At 43.2% G+C, this 19542-nt stretch overlaps 1 protein-coding gene across 1 annotated transcript in view; it reads left to right on the top strand.

Moving 5' to 3' along the window:
- Positions 1-19542, top strand: part of znf236 (zinc finger protein 236) — a 78083-nt gene that overhangs the window by 41434 nt on the left and 17107 nt on the right. Inside the window, exons 16-26 of the mRNA XM_080472320.1 lie at positions 987-1129; positions 2209-2312; positions 5587-5738; positions 5820-5996; positions 6434-6734; positions 7981-8084; positions 8619-9062; positions 10116-10261; positions 11199-11430; positions 12837-13028; positions 16239-16397. Coding sequence (XP_080328446.1) covers positions 987-1129; positions 2209-2312; positions 5587-5738; positions 5820-5996; positions 6434-6734; positions 7981-8084; positions 8619-9062; positions 10116-10261; positions 11199-11430; positions 12837-13028; positions 16239-16397 — 2154 coding nt within the window. The remainder of the gene's footprint in view (positions 1-986; positions 1130-2208; positions 2313-5586; positions 5739-5819; positions 5997-6433; positions 6735-7980; positions 8085-8618; positions 9063-10115; positions 10262-11198; positions 11431-12836; positions 13029-16238; positions 16398-19542) is intronic.

Below are 19542 nucleotides of genomic sequence, written 5' to 3' on the forward strand. Positions count from 1 at the left end.
CAACTGGCTGCTGCTTGTGCAGCCGAGCGGAGGGATTCATGCGGCGGCTGGCTGCAGGCGCCGTACTGAACACGCGTCGAACATCTGGGTCCTGGATTCAGTTTGTCTCCTCTCAACTGGAGGAGCTTTTCCTTTTAATCCGTCTCTGAACAGATCTGCAGTGATACACACTGACGTCAAGCAGGGGCTTTGGAAACCTGGCGTTGTTTTCCCGCTTGCTCCTCAATGCTTCTTGCTCACAGCGGCTCAACTCAAACTCCGATTTGGCAAATTACTGCAGCACCGGGTTCACGGGTGTTTACGCTCCGCTTCCATTCAGGGACTCACAATGAGACGTAGCGCCTCTTAAGAGCGCCGCGGTGGGAGTACGCCCACTGTGTTCAACGTTAGAAACGAGCAGATATGTCGCCTTTCTGAAAAACGAGGGAGAAAATTACGATTGCAACTAATTTCAAGAGAGCTTGTATTGACATTCGTGCAGCTCTGTGATATTGAGGGAGGCAGCATTCACATACATTTAAACAGCATTTCTAAATGTAATTTTAGATTTAATGGCCAAGTTATTTGTAATCTTTAGTGTTCCAGAACAATATATCAGAGTCGAGTTAGAATTTAGACTCTCTGTTATCATGCAAACTACAATAGCTTAGAACTTATAATGAAGAAAGCGTCTTCATGTAAAAATGGGAAATAGAGCATCTTCCTGCCACCAACTAACATCCAGATGTGTGGATTTTCACCCACAACTCAAAAAAAAACATTTCAAGGTCAATTGAATGAGATTGTTGCTTCTCTCTCATTGTTCTGTCTAATTTGAAATCTGCTGTGCTATTTATTTTATTTTATTTTAAATTCCCATCTTGCCCGTGTTTGATATTGTTTTTTTTCTTTGTAATTTATTTCTTTGTAAAATTTTTTGAAACATCCTTGTCATTATTGTCGTCTCATACAGTTTAACGTCGGTTGTCACTGTGTGGTCCCTGCAGGTTTCACCATCACTGAATCGAGCTACAGCCAGTCGCAGTTCTCCGGCGTGCAGCAGCTGCAGGACTCCAGCACCCTGGAGTCTCAGGCTCTGTCCTCCAGCTACCACCCGCCCAACCTGCTCCACGTGCCCACCGCAGAGGTGGTGAGTTCAGGCTGACACACCCTCCTCACACCCGGCTCCCAATTGCCCTTCAGCTCCTCTGTAATGGCTGCATGAAGCTTTCAGAAAGTTCGATATGAAGAAATGTTTTGCTTTCATTTCTATGTTCGTGCAATCCACACTATTTTTCAAAAATGGACTAACCTCCTTGTAAAAAAACAGCCAGTGTCGCTAATAACTGATCAAATAGCTCAAACTACTCAAAAAAGGAATAATACAGGAAAAACTGCTAAAATAGTAAAATCACTTAAATCAGTCAAAAAAAAAAAAAAAAAAGCTTAAAGTCGCAATTAATAGCTAAAACTTTTCTATTAGGAAATGTACAATGGCTATAAATAGCTAAAATCATTAAAAGGGCAAAAATCGATAAGATAAAGGCAAACTGGATACAAAGGCAAAAAAAATTCAAAATAAAATATACAAATTTTAACTATGAAACATCACAAATGCAAGTTTAGTTTTTAGTATGTGAAGAATTATTTTTTTTTCCTCGTTTCAGATAATTGATATTTAGTGGTTCCCGACAAACCTTATTTGATGTAAAATCAAGGTAGCAGACCGCTGGGTGAGACATGTCAAACACGACAAAGCATCCATTCAATTAAACTGTCATCGGCACGGACTGTGATTTGTTCTCAGAATTCGAGCCTCTCGGTTTTTCCGTGATGATTTGAAACGTCAGAAAAGAATAGACACTTACGTGGATGGAGACAATAATCAGTGCACTGCTGTTGGAAAGCTTCTTTGTTAACTTTGAATTGCTGATGGCAGAGAACTTGCATTTGTGGGATGAACAGCACAGAACTGTTGATTTTCCCTCCAGTCCTTTTTGATTTGTTCCAGTTACTTTTTCAGCCTCTTGTTGCCCTCGGGCTCCAGCTTTTTTTTACTGCCATCAAATTCAGCATAAGGTCATATTTTTCATGAATTGTTCAGACATTTCTGTTGTAACTTTATGTATGTCGTTCATGCCCGATTTAGAGTAAGATTTAAGTGAATCCGATTTTTAAAAAATCACCGCACTCATTGTCCATGTCCACGTTTCCTCTTTGCTGAACCAGGCGAACGGGCTCCTTCAGCAGAGCGGTCAGAACGAGCTCCAGCTGACCGTGGAAACGCAGGACTACCAGGAGGACAGCGAGGACAACACCAAGAGAGCCTACAGGTTCGCTTCACACGCATTTATACATGGAGCTTCCTGTATGAAGAGCTCCAGAAGGGACACACATACTGGCTCCGTCGAAGCCTTTTCGTCTCGAGAATCATTTAAAAAAGCAGATGTTATGTTTGACACCCCCCACACCCCCCCCAGTTTTAGAAGGAGAGAATCAGTGCATTTCACCTTCTGCTGAATTATCGTCATTGTTAGTGGAGATAAAACCAGCTCCCTCCTCATCGGAATTAATAATGCTTTGCCAGAAAATTATACAACCCACATTTGCAATGTCAAGAATGCAGCTTGAAAACAGTAACTTCAAAATTCCTTTTCAATGGAGTTTATGAGTTGAAGAGATGAGAAGCAAAATGTTTCAGGGTAAAAACAGTTAACAGGTGACCAGAGGATTAGATGGATAAAAGAAAAACACTTCAAACTCAACCTGAAGTCATTATATATGGGTGCATGTACTCCTTCAGTCCCATTTATTTATAAACTCATTGACCTCTAGCAGCCACAACTCTATGAGAGAGTCTGCAGACCCGTGGAGTGAAACCCGATTGCTGGCAAAGACTTTAACCGACATACAGAAGCTGGAACTTTCACTTTAGAAAGTGTCTCATGGTTTTATTTGACATGTGAAAATCTAACTTCGACAAGTTAAAGCTCAGGACTTTTAAGACGTTCAAGAGCAGACGCATCAATTTTGCATTTTTTCGTTTCCGAACAGTTTCACGTTTGCACCGTTTTGAAAACTATGTCTGTTTCCATGGAAATGGCTGAGACCCTGACAACGAAGTAGTTGAGCAGTGGCTCTGCTGCCGTATAAACACACGACGGAGTTGGATCGCTAGCACGGTCACTCTCAACTGTAAAACCACCAAATCCCAGGAGAATATGGACTGAGAGTCATGACACTCTGGAGGCAAACGTTGCTGTTATTCTGTGTGCCTGTCTCTTTAAAAGAAAAAGAAGAACAATTGGCCAGTCAAAGCAGATGAGATTTTGGTGACAATTGGTGAAAAAAGCACATCAAAAACATGCAGAAGTTTTGGGAATAGTGTGCTCTGACTTTTGTTAACAGTTCGACAAACTGTTTTTGGCAAAATTTGAAAAAGAAACCTAACAAAATAAAAAATAAATTGCCAGTCAAAGTGGATGGGATTTTGATGAAAATGAGCCCACATACACACAAAAACCCCCCTTCAAAACGTGCAAAAAAAATCTGGAATAGTGTGCTATGACTTCGGTTTGTTTTGCTCCCTTTGGCACACCATTTCTGCCAAAATCACACAAAAAACGGATCCTCGTGTGATGTCACAGCTTTTCACTCCGTTCAAGTACTTAGTCTGACTCCCTCTAAGAAGACTCTGCTGCTGATTTCTCTCAGTATGTGCAGGGACGGTGCTGAATTGGCTCTAATGTCTGAGGTTTAACCATTTTCCTTCAACCTGGTTTCCAAAAAAAAAATAAAAAAACCACAAACAGACATAGACACTTGTCATTCAGGCACTTTTTGCATCATTAAACTAGAGAACTGAAGCACTTTTGCAGACTTGAAGGAACTGATAAGGTGAATTCAGTCTTTTCAATCCATCGTTTATTGTTGATTGCAGTCTGAGGAGACAAAATGTCTTTCAATCACTGGGTTTAAAAGATTGTGTTCATCTGATATGGACACACTTCATACGTGAAATGGTGTCTCTCTGGATTGTTATGACAAATCCCACTCTGGCTGCTATCTAAAACCTAAAACCTCTGCGAGAAGAGCCAGATGAGTTTTCCTGTTGTAGAGTGTGCCGGCTCGTTAACTTCCCCGCCCTGCAATGTGTATGCATTGTGTCTGTGGTTTGTATGGGAGCCAAACAAATCTGCTTTCTGAGCTCAACAAAGTTTAATAAGATGGAGAAAAACCTTGGCTGGGCTCAAAGCGGCTTTAATGAATGTGGCTCCATTCCTTTCAAACCTTTTGCTCCAAAAAAAAAAAGCAGACGCCATATAGAGTCCGTTTATTAGATTTAAAAAAAATAAATAAAGAAATGAAGCTATTCAACCAGCGCATCATTTTCAGTTTAATATTTTCCACACGGGTGCTCATTCTCAGCCTGTGTTTCCATTCCTGACAGTAACTTAATAATTATAGATATTTATAGCAGGGATGGAAAACATGGAGGGGAAAACAACCTTAAAAGTTCACAAAAGGTTCACTCGGGTGACACTGACACATAGATCTGATATTAGAATATAGCTAGTTTGTAATCCGACAAACAATAAGTTGAGAAAAACTGCGACATAATGAAATTCGAAGGACATTGTAAATAATTCAGTTTAAAAACAGTTTGTCAGAATTAGGTTTGGTGGCATTTTTGTAAATACATAGAGTAGAAAAGTTGTTTTGAGGTTAATGGAGTTTGTTGTGGCACAGAGTATAAGCGATCAAAATATCTATTTTTTCACAAAACCAAACAATTACTACTAAAAAATTGCTACAGTTGCAACATAAAGTCGATTTTAATGAAAGGGGCCTGTTGTTTGACACTTTCCTGGATCACTACAGTATGAAAGTGAAAAGTATAAAGTACTTTTCCTAGAAACCACTTACTTACGTTATTTTCAAACCTCAATAGCAAGTATTCAATCCAGTGTACCGATATAAAATATGGATGTACAATTAAAGCATATTTCTCTGACGAATTTAGATGGTTAAAAAAATTATTGTCACCAAAAGTGCAGATCAAAAGGTTTTAGTTTTTCATTTATGAGAAAACACAATGTGTTGTGATTCATAAAGTTGTAAAGTTGATTTCATGATGAAAATTGTTATAATACCCCATAATGAATGTACATGTGATTTTTATTCACCTATTCTCTTAGGTGCTGTTTGAATTTGTATAGATTTTGTAGGTCTTGTACAGGCTTTTGTGGGCATTAAACTCCTTTCCCACATTCAGCCTGAGGGAATCTTCCTGTCCTGTAGAAGCTGTGATAAGTAATATTTTAGTTTAATGCAAATCTATTTCATCCCAAATAATGAGCCGGCTGATAAAACAACAGTCTTGATGTCTTTTCAAAGACAATTCTGTGGTGTGCTGCTTGTTTAGCAAGTTATCCAACTTATCCCGGCTCATTTTAGTGTTGCAGTACAGCTTTGGTCCACAAGGGGGTGCATTGGGTCACTAAATAAAGAAGCACAACAACGACTGAAGATTTTGGCTTTAAGAATGAACTCATTGATATTAAAAAGCAAGTATTCGTTCTAAATTAGATTGTTCTCACTTTTCAGGTGCCCGTGGTGCAACAAAGGCTTCAAAAAGTCGAGTCACCTGAAGCAGCACGTGCGCTCCCACACTGGGGAGAAGCCGTTCAGATGTCAACTGTGCGGCCGGGCGTTCGTGTCGGCCGGCGTGCTGAAGTCCCACCTCAACACTCACACAGGTGAGGCCGGCCTGTCCTTGCAGCGGCAGCTCGAACCTGACTCCCCGAGTCATTGAAACCCTTCAAACCTTTTCCTCTCAGGAGTGAAACCCTTTAAGTGTCACGTCTGCGACGCCTCGTTCACCACCAACGGCAGCCTGAACCGACACATGATCATCCACATCAAGTCCTTCAAGTGCTCCATGTGCGACGAGAGCTTCAGGACCAGCCTGCTGTGTAAAAGGCACATGAAGAAGGAGCACGCCATGGATCACCACAGTAAGAAAACCTCGGCTCGGATTTATCATGTAATTTTGTGATGCAAAGAGTCGTTTCTTTTTAACTTAATTTTGGCAGATTTAATGGTTTTCAATCAGTCATATATGTTGATGATTGGTTTTACTCACAAATCATACAGTCTGTGTCGGGTATTTTTTTGGAGGCTTTGATCATCTCTGTTTAACTATAAATGTTTAATTTGTTTGGCCTCTGATGTTCACATGTGTTTCTAATGTGGAGTCAAATCGGATTGAACAATTCTCCAGTTATTCTAAACCTACGACATCTTTATTGTCTTTATACAGTTCAGCAAAAACTAACAAGATTGCATTGGATTCCTCATTGAGTCCTGCTCATCACCTTTTACTTTAATACTGAACTGAATACAGGAAGTTTTTATCATTCAGCCAAATACTACATAACATGACTGCTTCCAGTTATCGGTCTGGCAAGTCAGGACGTGGAGGAAGACGAAGACGACGAGGAAGGCGAAGCGAAATCCTTGAAGAGGCGGGGCCTGGAAATCATCACCTTCACCGAGGAGCAGGCGGCCGAGCTGGCCAAAGACCCCGGCGAGGAGGCCTCGGTGTCGGAGCGAATCCTGGCGCAGTCGGCGGCCGAGAGGGATCGGATCAGCGAGATCAAAGACAAAGCTGTGGAGCTGGAGACGGAGCCCAAGTTCGCCAACTGCTGCAATTTCTGTCCCAAGAGCTTCAAGAAGCCCAGCGACCTCGTCAGGTAAACGCCAGGGATGTGTTCTGGGAGAAGAAGGGTTCCAGTGATGGGAGTCCAGCCGGGAAATCTTCTCGCTAATGAATATTCTACAATAATCCATTGGTAATGAAAGACGTGAGTCGGATCTAAAAGACCACCGAGGTCATGGAGTTTTAAAAGGGGTGTTGATCTGAAGGTGAGAACCACTAATATGTACAGAAAAAAAGAATCCAAACAACTTATCGAGGTTTCTCATTGATTCAGGAATATAAATAGATGCCAGATATCCACATGTGAAAGTCCTGAGCAGAGACACTCTGGATGCACTTCATCACATCCCAAGATTTACCTTAAATTTCCCAGCGAAAACCGCTTGTGTACTAAAACATTTGAATTAAATGATGCAGTTTCACCAGGAAACTAATCGAGCTTACAGGAAGTATTTGCAATGTTGGCGGGTTTGTGGTGCCTGGTCCAATCCCTCCCATGTAGACTTTTCAATTAAAGATCAAAATAGAATAACGTAGCCAACGGCAGTGAAGATTGCACAAGGTCTCATTTCTCATTGGCCTGAGGTAAAACCTGAGGAGCTTTGACAAGAGTGTGAAAACATCCTGTACTCAGAGAAAGTTATCTTTTTTGTTTTGTCTTGTTTTAATTTCCCTAAAAGCTGATTGAGATTATTGGACATTTTAAGTCCTAAATGTTCATTTTGGAATCTGAGTTGGCAGCTTATTTCATAAACCAGTCAGAAACCCTCCAATGTTTTATTTTTTATTTTTTGAACATTTTAATAACTGGAATCAGAACGCAAAATCAAGAAATGAAAGAGTGTTTCAGTGTTATATTCAGTGAATACTGGCAACACTAACTTTGCTCATGTGGTGGTCATGTATTAGACCATTTATTCTAGGTTAATGACGTCGTTATGTCTGCATTTGTTCCTTATCAAGAACTAATGAATGCAGATACATAAAAAGGAGACGTTGATCTCAGGCCTGAGCATCAGTGCAGTGTGACCAACTGTGTGTCTGCTGTCAGGATGTTTATAAATGGTCTGCATCAATGGTCAATTCTCTGTTGTGGAGATATGCACTTACAAAACATACAATAAATTTAAAACAAAAAACAAAAACAAAAAAACACACACACACAATGCGTTTGCCAGAGTGAAGATGTTCAAAAGCTGCAGGAGTGCAAGAGTGCACATGGAATCTCCTACTCGTCTATTCTCCTTCATATGTGTTCTTCAATCTCATTCAATGTTCAGGCACATCAGGATCCACACGGGAGAAAGGCCGTACAAGTGTGACGAATGTGGGAAGAGTTTCACGGTGAAGTCAACCCTGGACTGCCACGTGAAGACACACACAGGTGAGCCGTGCACAACAAGAAATGTCTGCTTCACCAAGCGCAGGTCAACAGCTTGATCCCTTGCGTGGGTTTCTGTGTAAACGGGGGCTTATAATAGAGTTACGAAAGAAGGAAGTCATTTATAAAAGTGCCACTTTCCAACCTGAACTGACTGCAGAGTTTGGAGCCACTCAAAACTTTGAGCGTAATGAAGAGTGGGCGAACTCTAGTTGTACTTCTGGGGTATAAAGAAATAGAAAGGAGTGGGTCATCTGTCAATTGCAAATTTGTCAGTTGGATTCCTCGTTTCACCCCGGTTCTGTTCAAAGTGTCTTTGGCCCTGACGCTGCACCCCAAGCAGCTCCCAGTGGTGTGCGAGACCTTTGCACACCACCGACAGCCGTCACATTAGTGTGTAAACGTGTGTGTGTGAAGCTGACTGCTCCTGTGAAGCGGCAAAATCATTCAATCAGAGTGTAAAAGTAAGTTTATGATTTAGTCTGGAGATGTGAAGGAGAAATAACACTGACCACTGCTAAACGTCTGTCCCCATAGGTCAGAAGCTGTTCAGTTGCCACATGTGCAACACGTCTTTCTCCACAAAGGGCAGCCTGAAGGTGCACATGCGCCTGCACACGGGCTCCAAACCCTTCAAGTGTCCCTTCTGTGAGCTGCGCTTCAGGACCTCGGGCCACCGCAAAACCCACATCCAGTGCCACTTTCGCCCGCACAGCGACGTCCGCAAATCCAAGCGCTTGTCCTCCTCGGCGGGCGGGGCCAGGCAAGGTCACGACCCGGACACGGGGCAGGCTGTGGGCTCGGGCCAGGGCCAGCAGCCGGCCGCTTCGGAGGCTCTGCAGCCCGTTGGTCTGCTGCAGACGTCCACCTCCGACCCCAGCATCTACCTCCCCGCCAACCAGGTCCTGACGGGACAGTTCGACCAGAGTCTCTTGCAGCAGGGACTCGTCGGACAGGCCATCCTCCCGGCATCCATGTCCGGTAGGCGATGCCTGCTCTCATGTGCTCTGGGTTTATATCTGCTGGTAATCCGCGTGAAAGATTTACTGCAACAAAACCCTTAGGATTGCCTCTTTTCCTCCAGTCTCATAACACTTTGTGATCTTTTCCAATTATGTCCAATCAAAACTCTTATCAAAGCACCTGCACACGTTCACTTACGCTGTTTGAAAGGAGATAAAGCTCCCAGACATCAAAGGGCCGCCCCTGTGGTTTCTATTCAGCCCAGCATTGAGACGTTGACACTCGATGAGGCTTTTCAAGAAGTCATATTTACATTTAACCATTTCCTGGCTGGTGTGTTACTTTCATACCAGTTTTTCTTCCCAAAAGTTTGGATTCAGGAGTTGCTCTTTGCATTTCACAGCCAGAAATTGGCCAGAATAACAAAACTAACTGAGCAAGTGTTGGACCGGCTCCGGTGCGTTGTGTGAAATGCCAATTCAGGGTGTGACTCAGCAGCTCTAAAACAAAACAGTTAAGTTTTAAGACGCTGACAGAAGTCTTGTGAAATGCTTCTGTAGTTTAATCGTTGAGAGGCTGAAAGGATTTTCCCTGTCATTCGAGCTTACCATTCCAGATGTGCATTGTTATATTCTACTCCATCTCCACTCCTTCCTGTCCCTTCTTCTTCCGGGAACAGACACTGAATACTAAATAGCCCTTTTTGTCTTGCAGCCTTCTGGTGTAATTTATTCATGATATTCAGTAGCCTGACTGGAGAGATCCTCTTGATCAATTAGCTTGTGTTTGGCAGCTCAGAAGTTCAACCACTGCATATAATGCGTTGGAAGCCACGGCTTCACATCTGGAGATGTGATAGAAATGCATCCTCCTCCAAGCCGTTTGAAGCTCGGTGCTTCCGTTCCCGGCCTACACTCTGCACGGGCTGCTGCCGTTTTAAACTTTGCACGGCACATTTCCAGATAGTAAAACTGCTGCGAGTATATTGTGTATTAACGTGCACGGCTGGGTGTCGTCTAAAAAGTAATTTCCCATCGTTTCCCGTCGGGTGTCTTTATTCGCTCGCCGCAGCCGCAGGAGACCTGACCGTGTCTCTCCCCGATGGCCTGACCACGCTGGACGGCATCCATTTGCAGCTGACGCCGGCCAACCTGGTGTGCCCCAACGTCCAGATCTCCGGCATCGACGCCAGCAACATCAACAACATCACGCTCCAGGTGACAAACACAGCCACGTCTGCCACGGCTTGATCCCTTCACGATTCCAGCTTTTGTAAGTGAGAGAATGAACAGTGGCGATGTTGCCAGTCACCGGCCAAAGAGACACTGCCCACATGTACTGGAGATGTTCTTTCATGGTTAATGATTGAAACAGTGAAATGTAGCATCAACGAATCAAATTCCACATGTTCTATTAACCCCCTGAAGTCTTTTCCATGGAGTAAGTGGAACGGTTAAGTGAGAGGGAGGGATATATTTCTAAGCGGTTCTGTACTAATATGTACATTTTGGATTTATATTCGTTGAAAGTCAATCAACGATCAGTGTATTATCCCCTAGTACCACACCATTTCACCTCTCCACGTCTTTTTATTTAAGCAGAAGTCATTTGAATCCCTGCCAGATATTTCTTTGGCGTATGACATAACACAACTGGTTGTGTTACCAGCAGTGTATCGATGGATCCTCGATTTAGCAATATAAATACAAAAAGCTTACCTGAGGTCAGTCCCCCACCGTCCCTTTGACCCCCGAGTCGTCCCGACAAACCTCCGTTCGATTTTCACCCTGCAGTCTTTTTCACATTCTTCACCAGATATGAAACACTAAACAAATTATGGAACCGGATGATCTGAGGAATACAAATTGTGTTCATCAATTTTTACTGTTTCCACCCTCGTGGCCACTTTCCTTGAAATGGAATCATTAAGTGGATGGTGAAAGGACGCTTTCATCAACTTCAAATGAATCTAATCCCCTGGTAACTTTTCATAGTCTTTTCCATTTAAAACTATTCTACTCTTCAATCCTATTAATCAGGTTCTGTGCCGGGATAGTTTTGTTCAGTCAAGCTGTTGAAGAAATACATTGATGGTGTCGTTCTCTCCGTCCTCCTTTAGCTTCTGTTGGTCATTCTTCCATCTTTCTCCTCCAGATCGACCACGCCCTCCTGCAGCAGACCTTACAGCAGGGCGGGCTCCTCTCGCAGCCCCTCAGCGTCGACACCGGCCTGGTCCCCCACGCCGGCAGCCAGCTCTTGTCCACCACAGACCCCTCGGTGTCCGCCAACGTGGTCATCCACCCACTGACCAGCCTGGCCCTGCAGCCCTCCACCATCACGCCGGCTCAGGTCACGATGGCTGGACTCTCCGAGCAGGTTGCTGCAGGTACTCAGAGAGTTTTCATCGAGACGTGAGCCTCACAACACAAGCATGCACTGGCGAAAGCCTTTTTCATCTTTGAAGTTTGGATTATGACTGCAAGACTGCAACACAATCGGCGTAACATTATCCATCGAGATCAATCTATTTGCGACAAGAAAATGCAGCACAAAGTGCTTCACAGGGCATAAACAACATTAAAACAAAGGGATACCCACCCGTCCGCCCACCACCTTCCCATAACCAAGACCATTGAAATAACTTTAAAATGGGTCCTAAAAGCCAGTGGGAGCCAATGCAATGCCTTTAAATCCGCAGTAATGTGCTCCTGCTTTCTGGTCCACACGAGCAACTGAGATCTGGAGGAGCTGAAGGTGAGAGATGTTTTTATTGGGAAGACCAGAAAGCAGGGCTTTACAGTAATCAATCCGGCTTGAGACAAAGGCATGCATCAGTGTCTCTGTGTTGCCTCGAGAGGGAAACAGGCGGCCGCTGGATATATTCCTAAGATGATAATAAACTTATTTTAACCACATGGTTTACGTGTGGAATAAAACTAAGCTGAGAGTAGAGAATGACGCCCAGGTTCTTTACTTGATCTGACATTTTTAAAGTCAGTGCCTGTAAATTTAACAAATGTTTCTCTCTTTTGGCCTTTGGACTGATCACTGAAACTTGTCCTCATTGAGCTGTAGGAGGTTTTTCTGCCATCCATGATTTAATATCAAATTTAAAAGGTCACCCATTGGCGGCATTTCTTCAGGAGACATGGAAATGTGTGTGTCGTCAGCATAGCTGTGAATATCAGTGTGTTTCCTGATTAATAGTTAATAGTGAACGTGACATCAATCCCACTTTAAACTGCAAGATTTAGTCAAAAAGCAACAAGTTTAGGTTTTCAGGCTCACTCTCCACTGCAACATTCCAGCACACGTTACCGTTATCTGGATATTCTGAAAAAAAAATCTACCGTTATTGGATTATGTGCATTGTGATCGAAAAGACAAGACAAAGCAGAGCAGGAATCTATTTTTTTAAACTCAAAGTAAAAGAAGAAAGATCCTTCTCTTAAATTCAGATTAATATGGTCATTTCTCTCCTTATGATCTTTTCAAAAGCTGAGAACATTTGAATCGATAAACTTGTTGACCTCTGAGTTGAACTGGACATTGTAGCATCTTGATATCGAGCAACAAAGTAGTTTCCATGTTAACTTTTATATTATATCCTACTATTGTAATGGAATGGTGCCAGAAAGATGCATTAAATTGTTAGGAATAAAAGGGGAAATGAAGAGTTTAACGCTTCTGTTAATGATTATAGTGGAACAATCACAGCAAAGAAAGACCAGTAGAAAAATTTAGCACGCCTCATCACAGGCTGCGATTCCACGTCACTCTGGGTTTTTGCAGGTTCTCAAGACTTAAGCCACGTGATGGGCGGCTCTGGGTTGGTTCCAGGAGGAAACAGCGGTCAAGAGATCACACTGACCATCAACAACTCCAGCTTGACTCAGGCTCTGGCCCAGGTCCAGGCCCAGGCGTCAGCTGGCGGATCCAGCACGGCGGCGGGGAACCCTCAGGAGATCACGCTCACCATATCAGGTACAGCCTGCCCGCTCCACCACAGATCTGTCAAAAATAACACCCGGCGAGTTCACAGGTACAGAAAGATGCTGTCACGGCAAACAAACATGGATGATAACTCCCCCGGGGATCAGCGTGTTTTATTGATTTTCTTCAGACGATCGCGCAGGCAGCGAGAAAAACAAAAGTCAACAGTAACTCACTCATCTTCCTTTTCTCCTCTATTTTCAAGCTGCTTCGCAAATCTTTATCTATCAGCTGAAGTTGTTTCTGTGCATTGCACCGATTTTTCAATTTTTTCGGAGTCTTTCTCAGTCGCTCATACATCAGCAGGAGTGTTGCTTCTATTCGATGGAGGAAAGCTGGAGTCGATTCACCGAGCACAGTAAATGAGAATGAATCGTCTCCCAGTGTTAAAGGATTAGTCATTGTCTTTTTCTCTGGTGTGATTTATTTATTGTTCTCTTTCACATTAATACGTCTCGCTGTTTATTGATACAGCGGTCTATCGGACAATAAGTTGAAGTCTTTTCTTTCATTCTTTGTTTAAAAATGATTGTCTCATAACGAGCACATACAAGTCATATTGTAATGTCATGGCTTTGGCTTCGCGAACGAAGATTCATGAAGGAGGTCCACCCCGTTTTCTCCCACAAGACCTCTCGTGGCTCATAAGTCCAATGCGAGCACGGCAGGCTCGGCTGCAGTGTCGACAGATAAAGGATTGGTCATCTGGGTCTGATGGCTGTGCTATCCGGTCTTTCCGTTGTTGTCTCTTTACAGCTAAGTTGCTCCTACGTTCACTCTCAAAGGTTGAGGCGGCTACGTTGATGGTGTGACGCCATCCAATTCGATCCTCTGCTTGTGTTTTCCACTCGCTTGGGTTTAAACCACAGATGTTGAGAGACTTTTTGAAACAGTCCTTATATCGTTTCTTTGGAGCACCCCTGTCCCGGTGACCACTCGAAAGCTCGCCGAACATGATGATCTTTGGTAGACGATGATCTTCCATTCTAGCTATATGTCCGGCCCAGCGAAGCTGTGATTTTAGAAGCATGGCTTCGATGCTGCTTACTCCTGCACGTTCCAGGACCTTGGTGTTGGTTACGTAGTCCTTCCAGTGGATGTTTAGAATGGTGCGCAGGCATCGCTGATGGAAACGTTCAAGGAGACTGATGTGGCTGCGGTATGGAACCCAGGCTTCTGAACCGTGGAGAAGGGTGGTAAGAACAACTGCTTTGTACACACTGATCTTAGTGTTGGATTTGAGGTGTTTGTTTTTCCAAACTCGTTTGTACAGTCTGCCGAATGAGCTATTTGCTTTCGCAAGCCTGTTGTCAACCTCCTTATCAATGCGAGCATCAATGGAGATGATGCAGCCAAGATATTTAAATTGTTGTACTGTTTTTAGTTCAGTGTTGCCGATGGTGATGTGGGGGGCGATATACGTGTCCTGGGGGGCGGGTTGATGCAGAACTTCTGTCTTTTTAAGACTCACCTCCAGCCCGAAAAGCTGGGCAGCCTCAGCAAAACATGATGTAATATGCTGCAAAGCTCTCTCAGAGTGGGCGACGAGAGCGGCATCATCAGCGAACAGCAGATCCAGAATTAACTGATTGAAGGTTTTGGTTTGGGACTGTAGGCGTCTGAGGTTGAATAAATTTCCGTCCAGACGATACCTGATATAAACGTTGTCTTCGTCTTCAAGATCTTCAGTGGCCTGTTTCAGCATGCTGCTGAAGAATATGCTAAAGAGTGTTGGAGCAAGGACACAACCTTGCTTAACTCCATTCTTGATAGGAAATGACTCGGAAAGTTCCCCATTTAGCCTGATCTGACCTTGCTGGTTAAAGTGCAACTGCATAATCATATTAACAAACTTTGGAGGGCAGCCAAGCCTCTGCAGGATCAGCCATAAGCCCGACCTGCTTACGGTATCAAAGGCTTTGGTAAGGTCGACAAAGGTGGCGAAGAGACCCTTATTTTGTTCTCGACATTTTTCCTGCAGCTGACGTAATACGAAAACCATGTCAGTAGTTCCTCTATTTGAACGAAAGCCACACTGGCTTTCAGGTATATGGTCCATGGCTATTGTCATATTGTATTGTAATACACCAGGAGTGTTAAACATATTTTAGTTCAGGGTTCACATACAGTCCAGTTTCCTCTTGAGTGGGTTGGACCGGTATGATAGTTCCATAACAACTTTTAAATTTAAACTATAAAGCTTTTCTTATATATGTATATGTGATGAAAGTGTCTATATTTTCAAAATTACTACAGGAAAAAACTAAATTTCCAATTTTAATTAAACCTTCTGGAGCTAAATACAGTGGAATGTCCAGAAAACTTCTCCTATAGCTGATACATGATGCATGTTTTTATAATCTCACCCTGACAGCATAGCTTTGAGGCTAAGTTGGTAGCTAGCTTTCAGATTTTTTTTAATCAATCCTTTGCTTGTGATTTTAAATATTCAAAAACTACAACCGCAGCAGCAGTAGCTTCTAATTTAGGTGAAAGAATATGCTCAACCACAAGCATCTACCTCCTTAGCTCGTCTATTGTCTCTACGGATGGAAATTAGCCTTGTGCTACATCCGGCATGTTTACAATGACCTCGTGAAAACATGGCTTGTACATTGATAGGCACTGTCCCGTTCAAATAAACAAAGAAATTAAATTAGATGAATGAATAATGAGCTCATACGTGCACTTTTGTGATTTCAAGTGTTTGTTAGAGCAGTGGTTACCAACCTTCAGTCCTTCAAGTTAAAGCCAAACACTGGTGGGGATTCTCGCTCCCAAAATGTACAAAAGGATTTATCTTCAAGTTGATTTTTGGCCAACTGGTGAAATGATGGCATATAAGCTGTAAACGCTGATAATTACTGGGAAAATTGGGAATTTAAACATTTAATACAATTTCCACCACCCTTATGATGAAAATGAGCAGTTTTGTAGGAAAAAAAGTGCCAATGTTAAATCTTATGCAGTAATGTAGATTTCTGCAGCTCTTATTAAAAACATTATTCGTGCAGTGCGGCTTTAATTCTGATGTTATTTTCTAAGCAAAGAGGTAAGTTAGCTTTCACCACCGCCTGACTGATCTCTACCTATGAGCATCATGGTCAAACTAGAAACAGAAGTTATTTTCATTGGGAAAATACAGTTTATGTCTTCTTTGTTTTTTTTACACTTTCTGAGTCACATTTGACCCTTTTGCAGGTCAAGATCTGCTCCCCCAGCATAACAATCCCAACGGTGCAGATATGAACGGCAGCATCCGGCTGGCATCACCACTCACCAGTCAGCCCGGCAGTGCCACCCTAACCATCACCAACGACCACCTCCTACCTCAGAGCCCCGCCGGCACCGGGATGACAGGTGAGGCTCGTATTTTCTTTTGGGGTGGGACTACATATAGTAGCGACATGGACACAGGATATTCCCAATGTATGTTCTACATGCAGAAAGTTGGACTTGTGTAAAGTGAGCGTTGAAATCGGCCCTTCTGTCGGCATCGTCTTCTCTACTGTTAGTGGTTTGTATGGACAGGGTGTCCGGGTAGAGACAAGGTCAGGAGGTCATACAGTAGAGTTGGGGGAGACAGGACATTATGCGTCTGCTCTATGCAGATGATGCTGTCCTATTCGATGCACTATAATAATTTGTCTCTGAGTTTGAAGCACTTGGCTTGTGGATCAGCACCCAAAAGATGGGACGCCCTCTTCATGTATTGGTGAAGAAGGTACACCAGGTGGAAGAGTTCAAGTACACGTTTGTGATGAAGAGCCAGCTGAGCATTAAAGGGGAAGCTCTCTGTTCATCGGTCAGTCTTCCACCCCATCCTCACCTCCGGTCTCCCAGGTACCTCCATCTGGGGCGAGGACCCGGGATCAGCAAATGACCCACCAGAGGGATTACACTATCCGGTTGGTTTGGAAACAGCTCTGTGTTCCTCCAGAGGAACTGTAGGAGGTTGCGGGGGACAGATATGGCTTCTTTGCTCTCCATATTTCCATTTTCACTCCCTGTGGACGAATAAAGACTGAATAACAATGCATGGGCGGATGGTGAGATTTTCTTAGTGCATCTGTATTGTTTCTGCTCCGACAAAAGGCAGATAACAGTCAAGGTCTCTGTCTCTTTCCGGAACATTAGGTTTTACAAGGAACCAGGGCGTCCAAAAGTATCCCAGGTAAAAAAATCTTCTGGTAGTCTGATTAGTTTAACAGCGGTGTATTCCAGGTGGGATTCTATAAGTAGAGTTTCCGTGACCTTCACAACCCGCTCTCAGCTGTCTGGGTTCACACCACAGTGATTCTCTTCCTCTCAGCTGATTGGATTGTCACTTTTTTTGATTGAACAAGCATGCACACTGTGTCGAATGTGCCCCTTTTTGCTCCCAATAAAGAAACAAGAATGCCGCAGTGAGAGTTGAACTGGTTTGAACAACAGAGGATCACGCCGACAGAAGGACTGGGGTCTCTCTTCATTAGTCGACTCGATACGAAGCGTTTTTTTTTTTTGTGACGGCCGGACAGCACAGAGCAGAGATAATCCAAGCAGTTGTTATTACAGCGCTCCGAACAGAAACGGTAAGATGCCGTGTGAATAACTTCACCCCCATGTCTCTCCACCAGAAGACGGAGCATCAATGACAGCAGACGTGAGAGGAACTTGAAACTGTTTTCAGTGGTTCAAAAGGAGCTTTCATTAAGCCAGTAACAGTGTCAGATGGAGCAAGTCTTTGTATCATCAAGTGGCGCACGAAGTTCTGTGCCCTCACGGTGGAGTCATCCGAGTACTTGCTGGGAAACTGAAGTGCAAAAAATGTCAATTTGCAAAATTTTTGCTCCACTCGGCTATTTTCATGAGGCACTTCTTCAGGAGATGAAAAGAAAAAAAAAACGAAACTAGAAGTGTTCCTCTTCAGCCCCGGTGCCCTTGCTTTTTATTTGACCGTATATTTTTGTGGCGAAACCCTTAAATCGGATGTTTTGAATCCCGGAACACAACTCTGCTGGATGGGCTTGGACAAATTCCTGCTCGGGCTTTCTGCATCGCTTCATGATTAATGGTGATTCATCATGTCTGTCTGTGTCAGAGGAGAAAAACATAAAACACTGAAAATAGACAGGACTGGAGCCTCGTAGGATGAAGCTTTGACACCAGTACTTCAGCAACACTAAGGCCCCGTTTAGTGAAAACGAAAAAAACTTTTGTGGCATTTTTGGGTGTCTGTTTACATGACAACGGTGCTCAGAGCCACTTTTTGAAAGTCACCAAATAACCCAACAAGTATCTCTGGGGAAAAAGCCATGTGTCAAATCAGATCTGCCTGTATGCACAGGTAGAAGGTGCAAACTGCACACAGAATGAGCCCAGAATCAAACCAGAGTCTTCCCACCGTGAGACGAAAGTCTTTCACCGCTTGATCACTTCATCATGGTTTAATTTCACTTGTTTCGTCTCTTTAGCAGTTCTTTCATTCTCTCTTTAAAGTTTGAAAACTAAACGACACACAATTCTTTATTTAAGTGCAAAGAAATTAAACTTGGCGACTCTGTGACGAGGTGGTAAAGTGGGCAAGCCAAAACAATTTGGATTTTTAAATTTTTTTTTTTCTCCAACAGATGGGTCTACCGATCTGTTTACACGTCACCTGGAAATTTAATCGAACGTCCAGTTTGATTTTTCTCTCCCCGTTCGTTACTATCCTCTCAGGACTGGAGTGGTTTACATTCGGGCTGCTTCTCAGAGCGTTTTTTGTTTTCATGGATTAATGTTCCTGGCAAAATGCAGGTTCGCATCTTCACTTTTTTGAAAACATTCAAGATGAGCATGGAAGGACTGCATTGGATTAATTGATTAGAGAAAACGTGCAATAGAACTGTCGAGGATTCAGGGCAATATTCCAGTGAGTAAGGTCAAAAATTAGCGATGCCTTTAAATTGGCCTTCTTTAGATGGAACAGATACCATTAAATATAACTGGTTGTTGATACTCAGTACTTCGAAAAAATAAGCAGTTTGTTCCTGCAGAATCGCTAAAGGTTACACAGATGACGGTGTGGGTTGGTGATACTTATTTATGGCTAAAAATAAAGAAGAAGACTTTCAACTTCCCATATGGTTATTGTTTTTTAAGGGTAAAACCATTATGCTTACAATTTCCTCGGTTTTTGCTGTTATCTGTATGTATTTCCCGACAGGTCTTTCATTTCATAGCCACGCTCCAGCTCTTCCTGTCCCCCCCCCCTCAGTCTAAACTAAGACATGCTTGTTAGTTGGAATTGGTGTCATGATGCTGCCCAAAGGTGTCAGCGTGTGGGTAATGGTTTGTCTCTGGGTTATAGTCTCGTCTGTTGCCTCGGAGTGACGACGGCACACTGCTCTGGATGAAGCCAGTATGATGGGTAAATGTTGAATAAACAATGAATCCATGAATTCAAAAGGTTTTCGCTCGGTTCTCATGCAAATAACTCACATGAACTTGACTGTCGCTTTTTTCTGAAACTTCATCTTAT

This window comes from Lipophrys pholis, assembly GCF_963383615.2.
Source record: "Lipophrys pholis genome assembly, chromosome: 9".
Lineage (NCBI taxonomy): Eukaryota > Metazoa > Chordata > Actinopteri > Blenniiformes > Blenniidae > Lipophrys > Lipophrys pholis.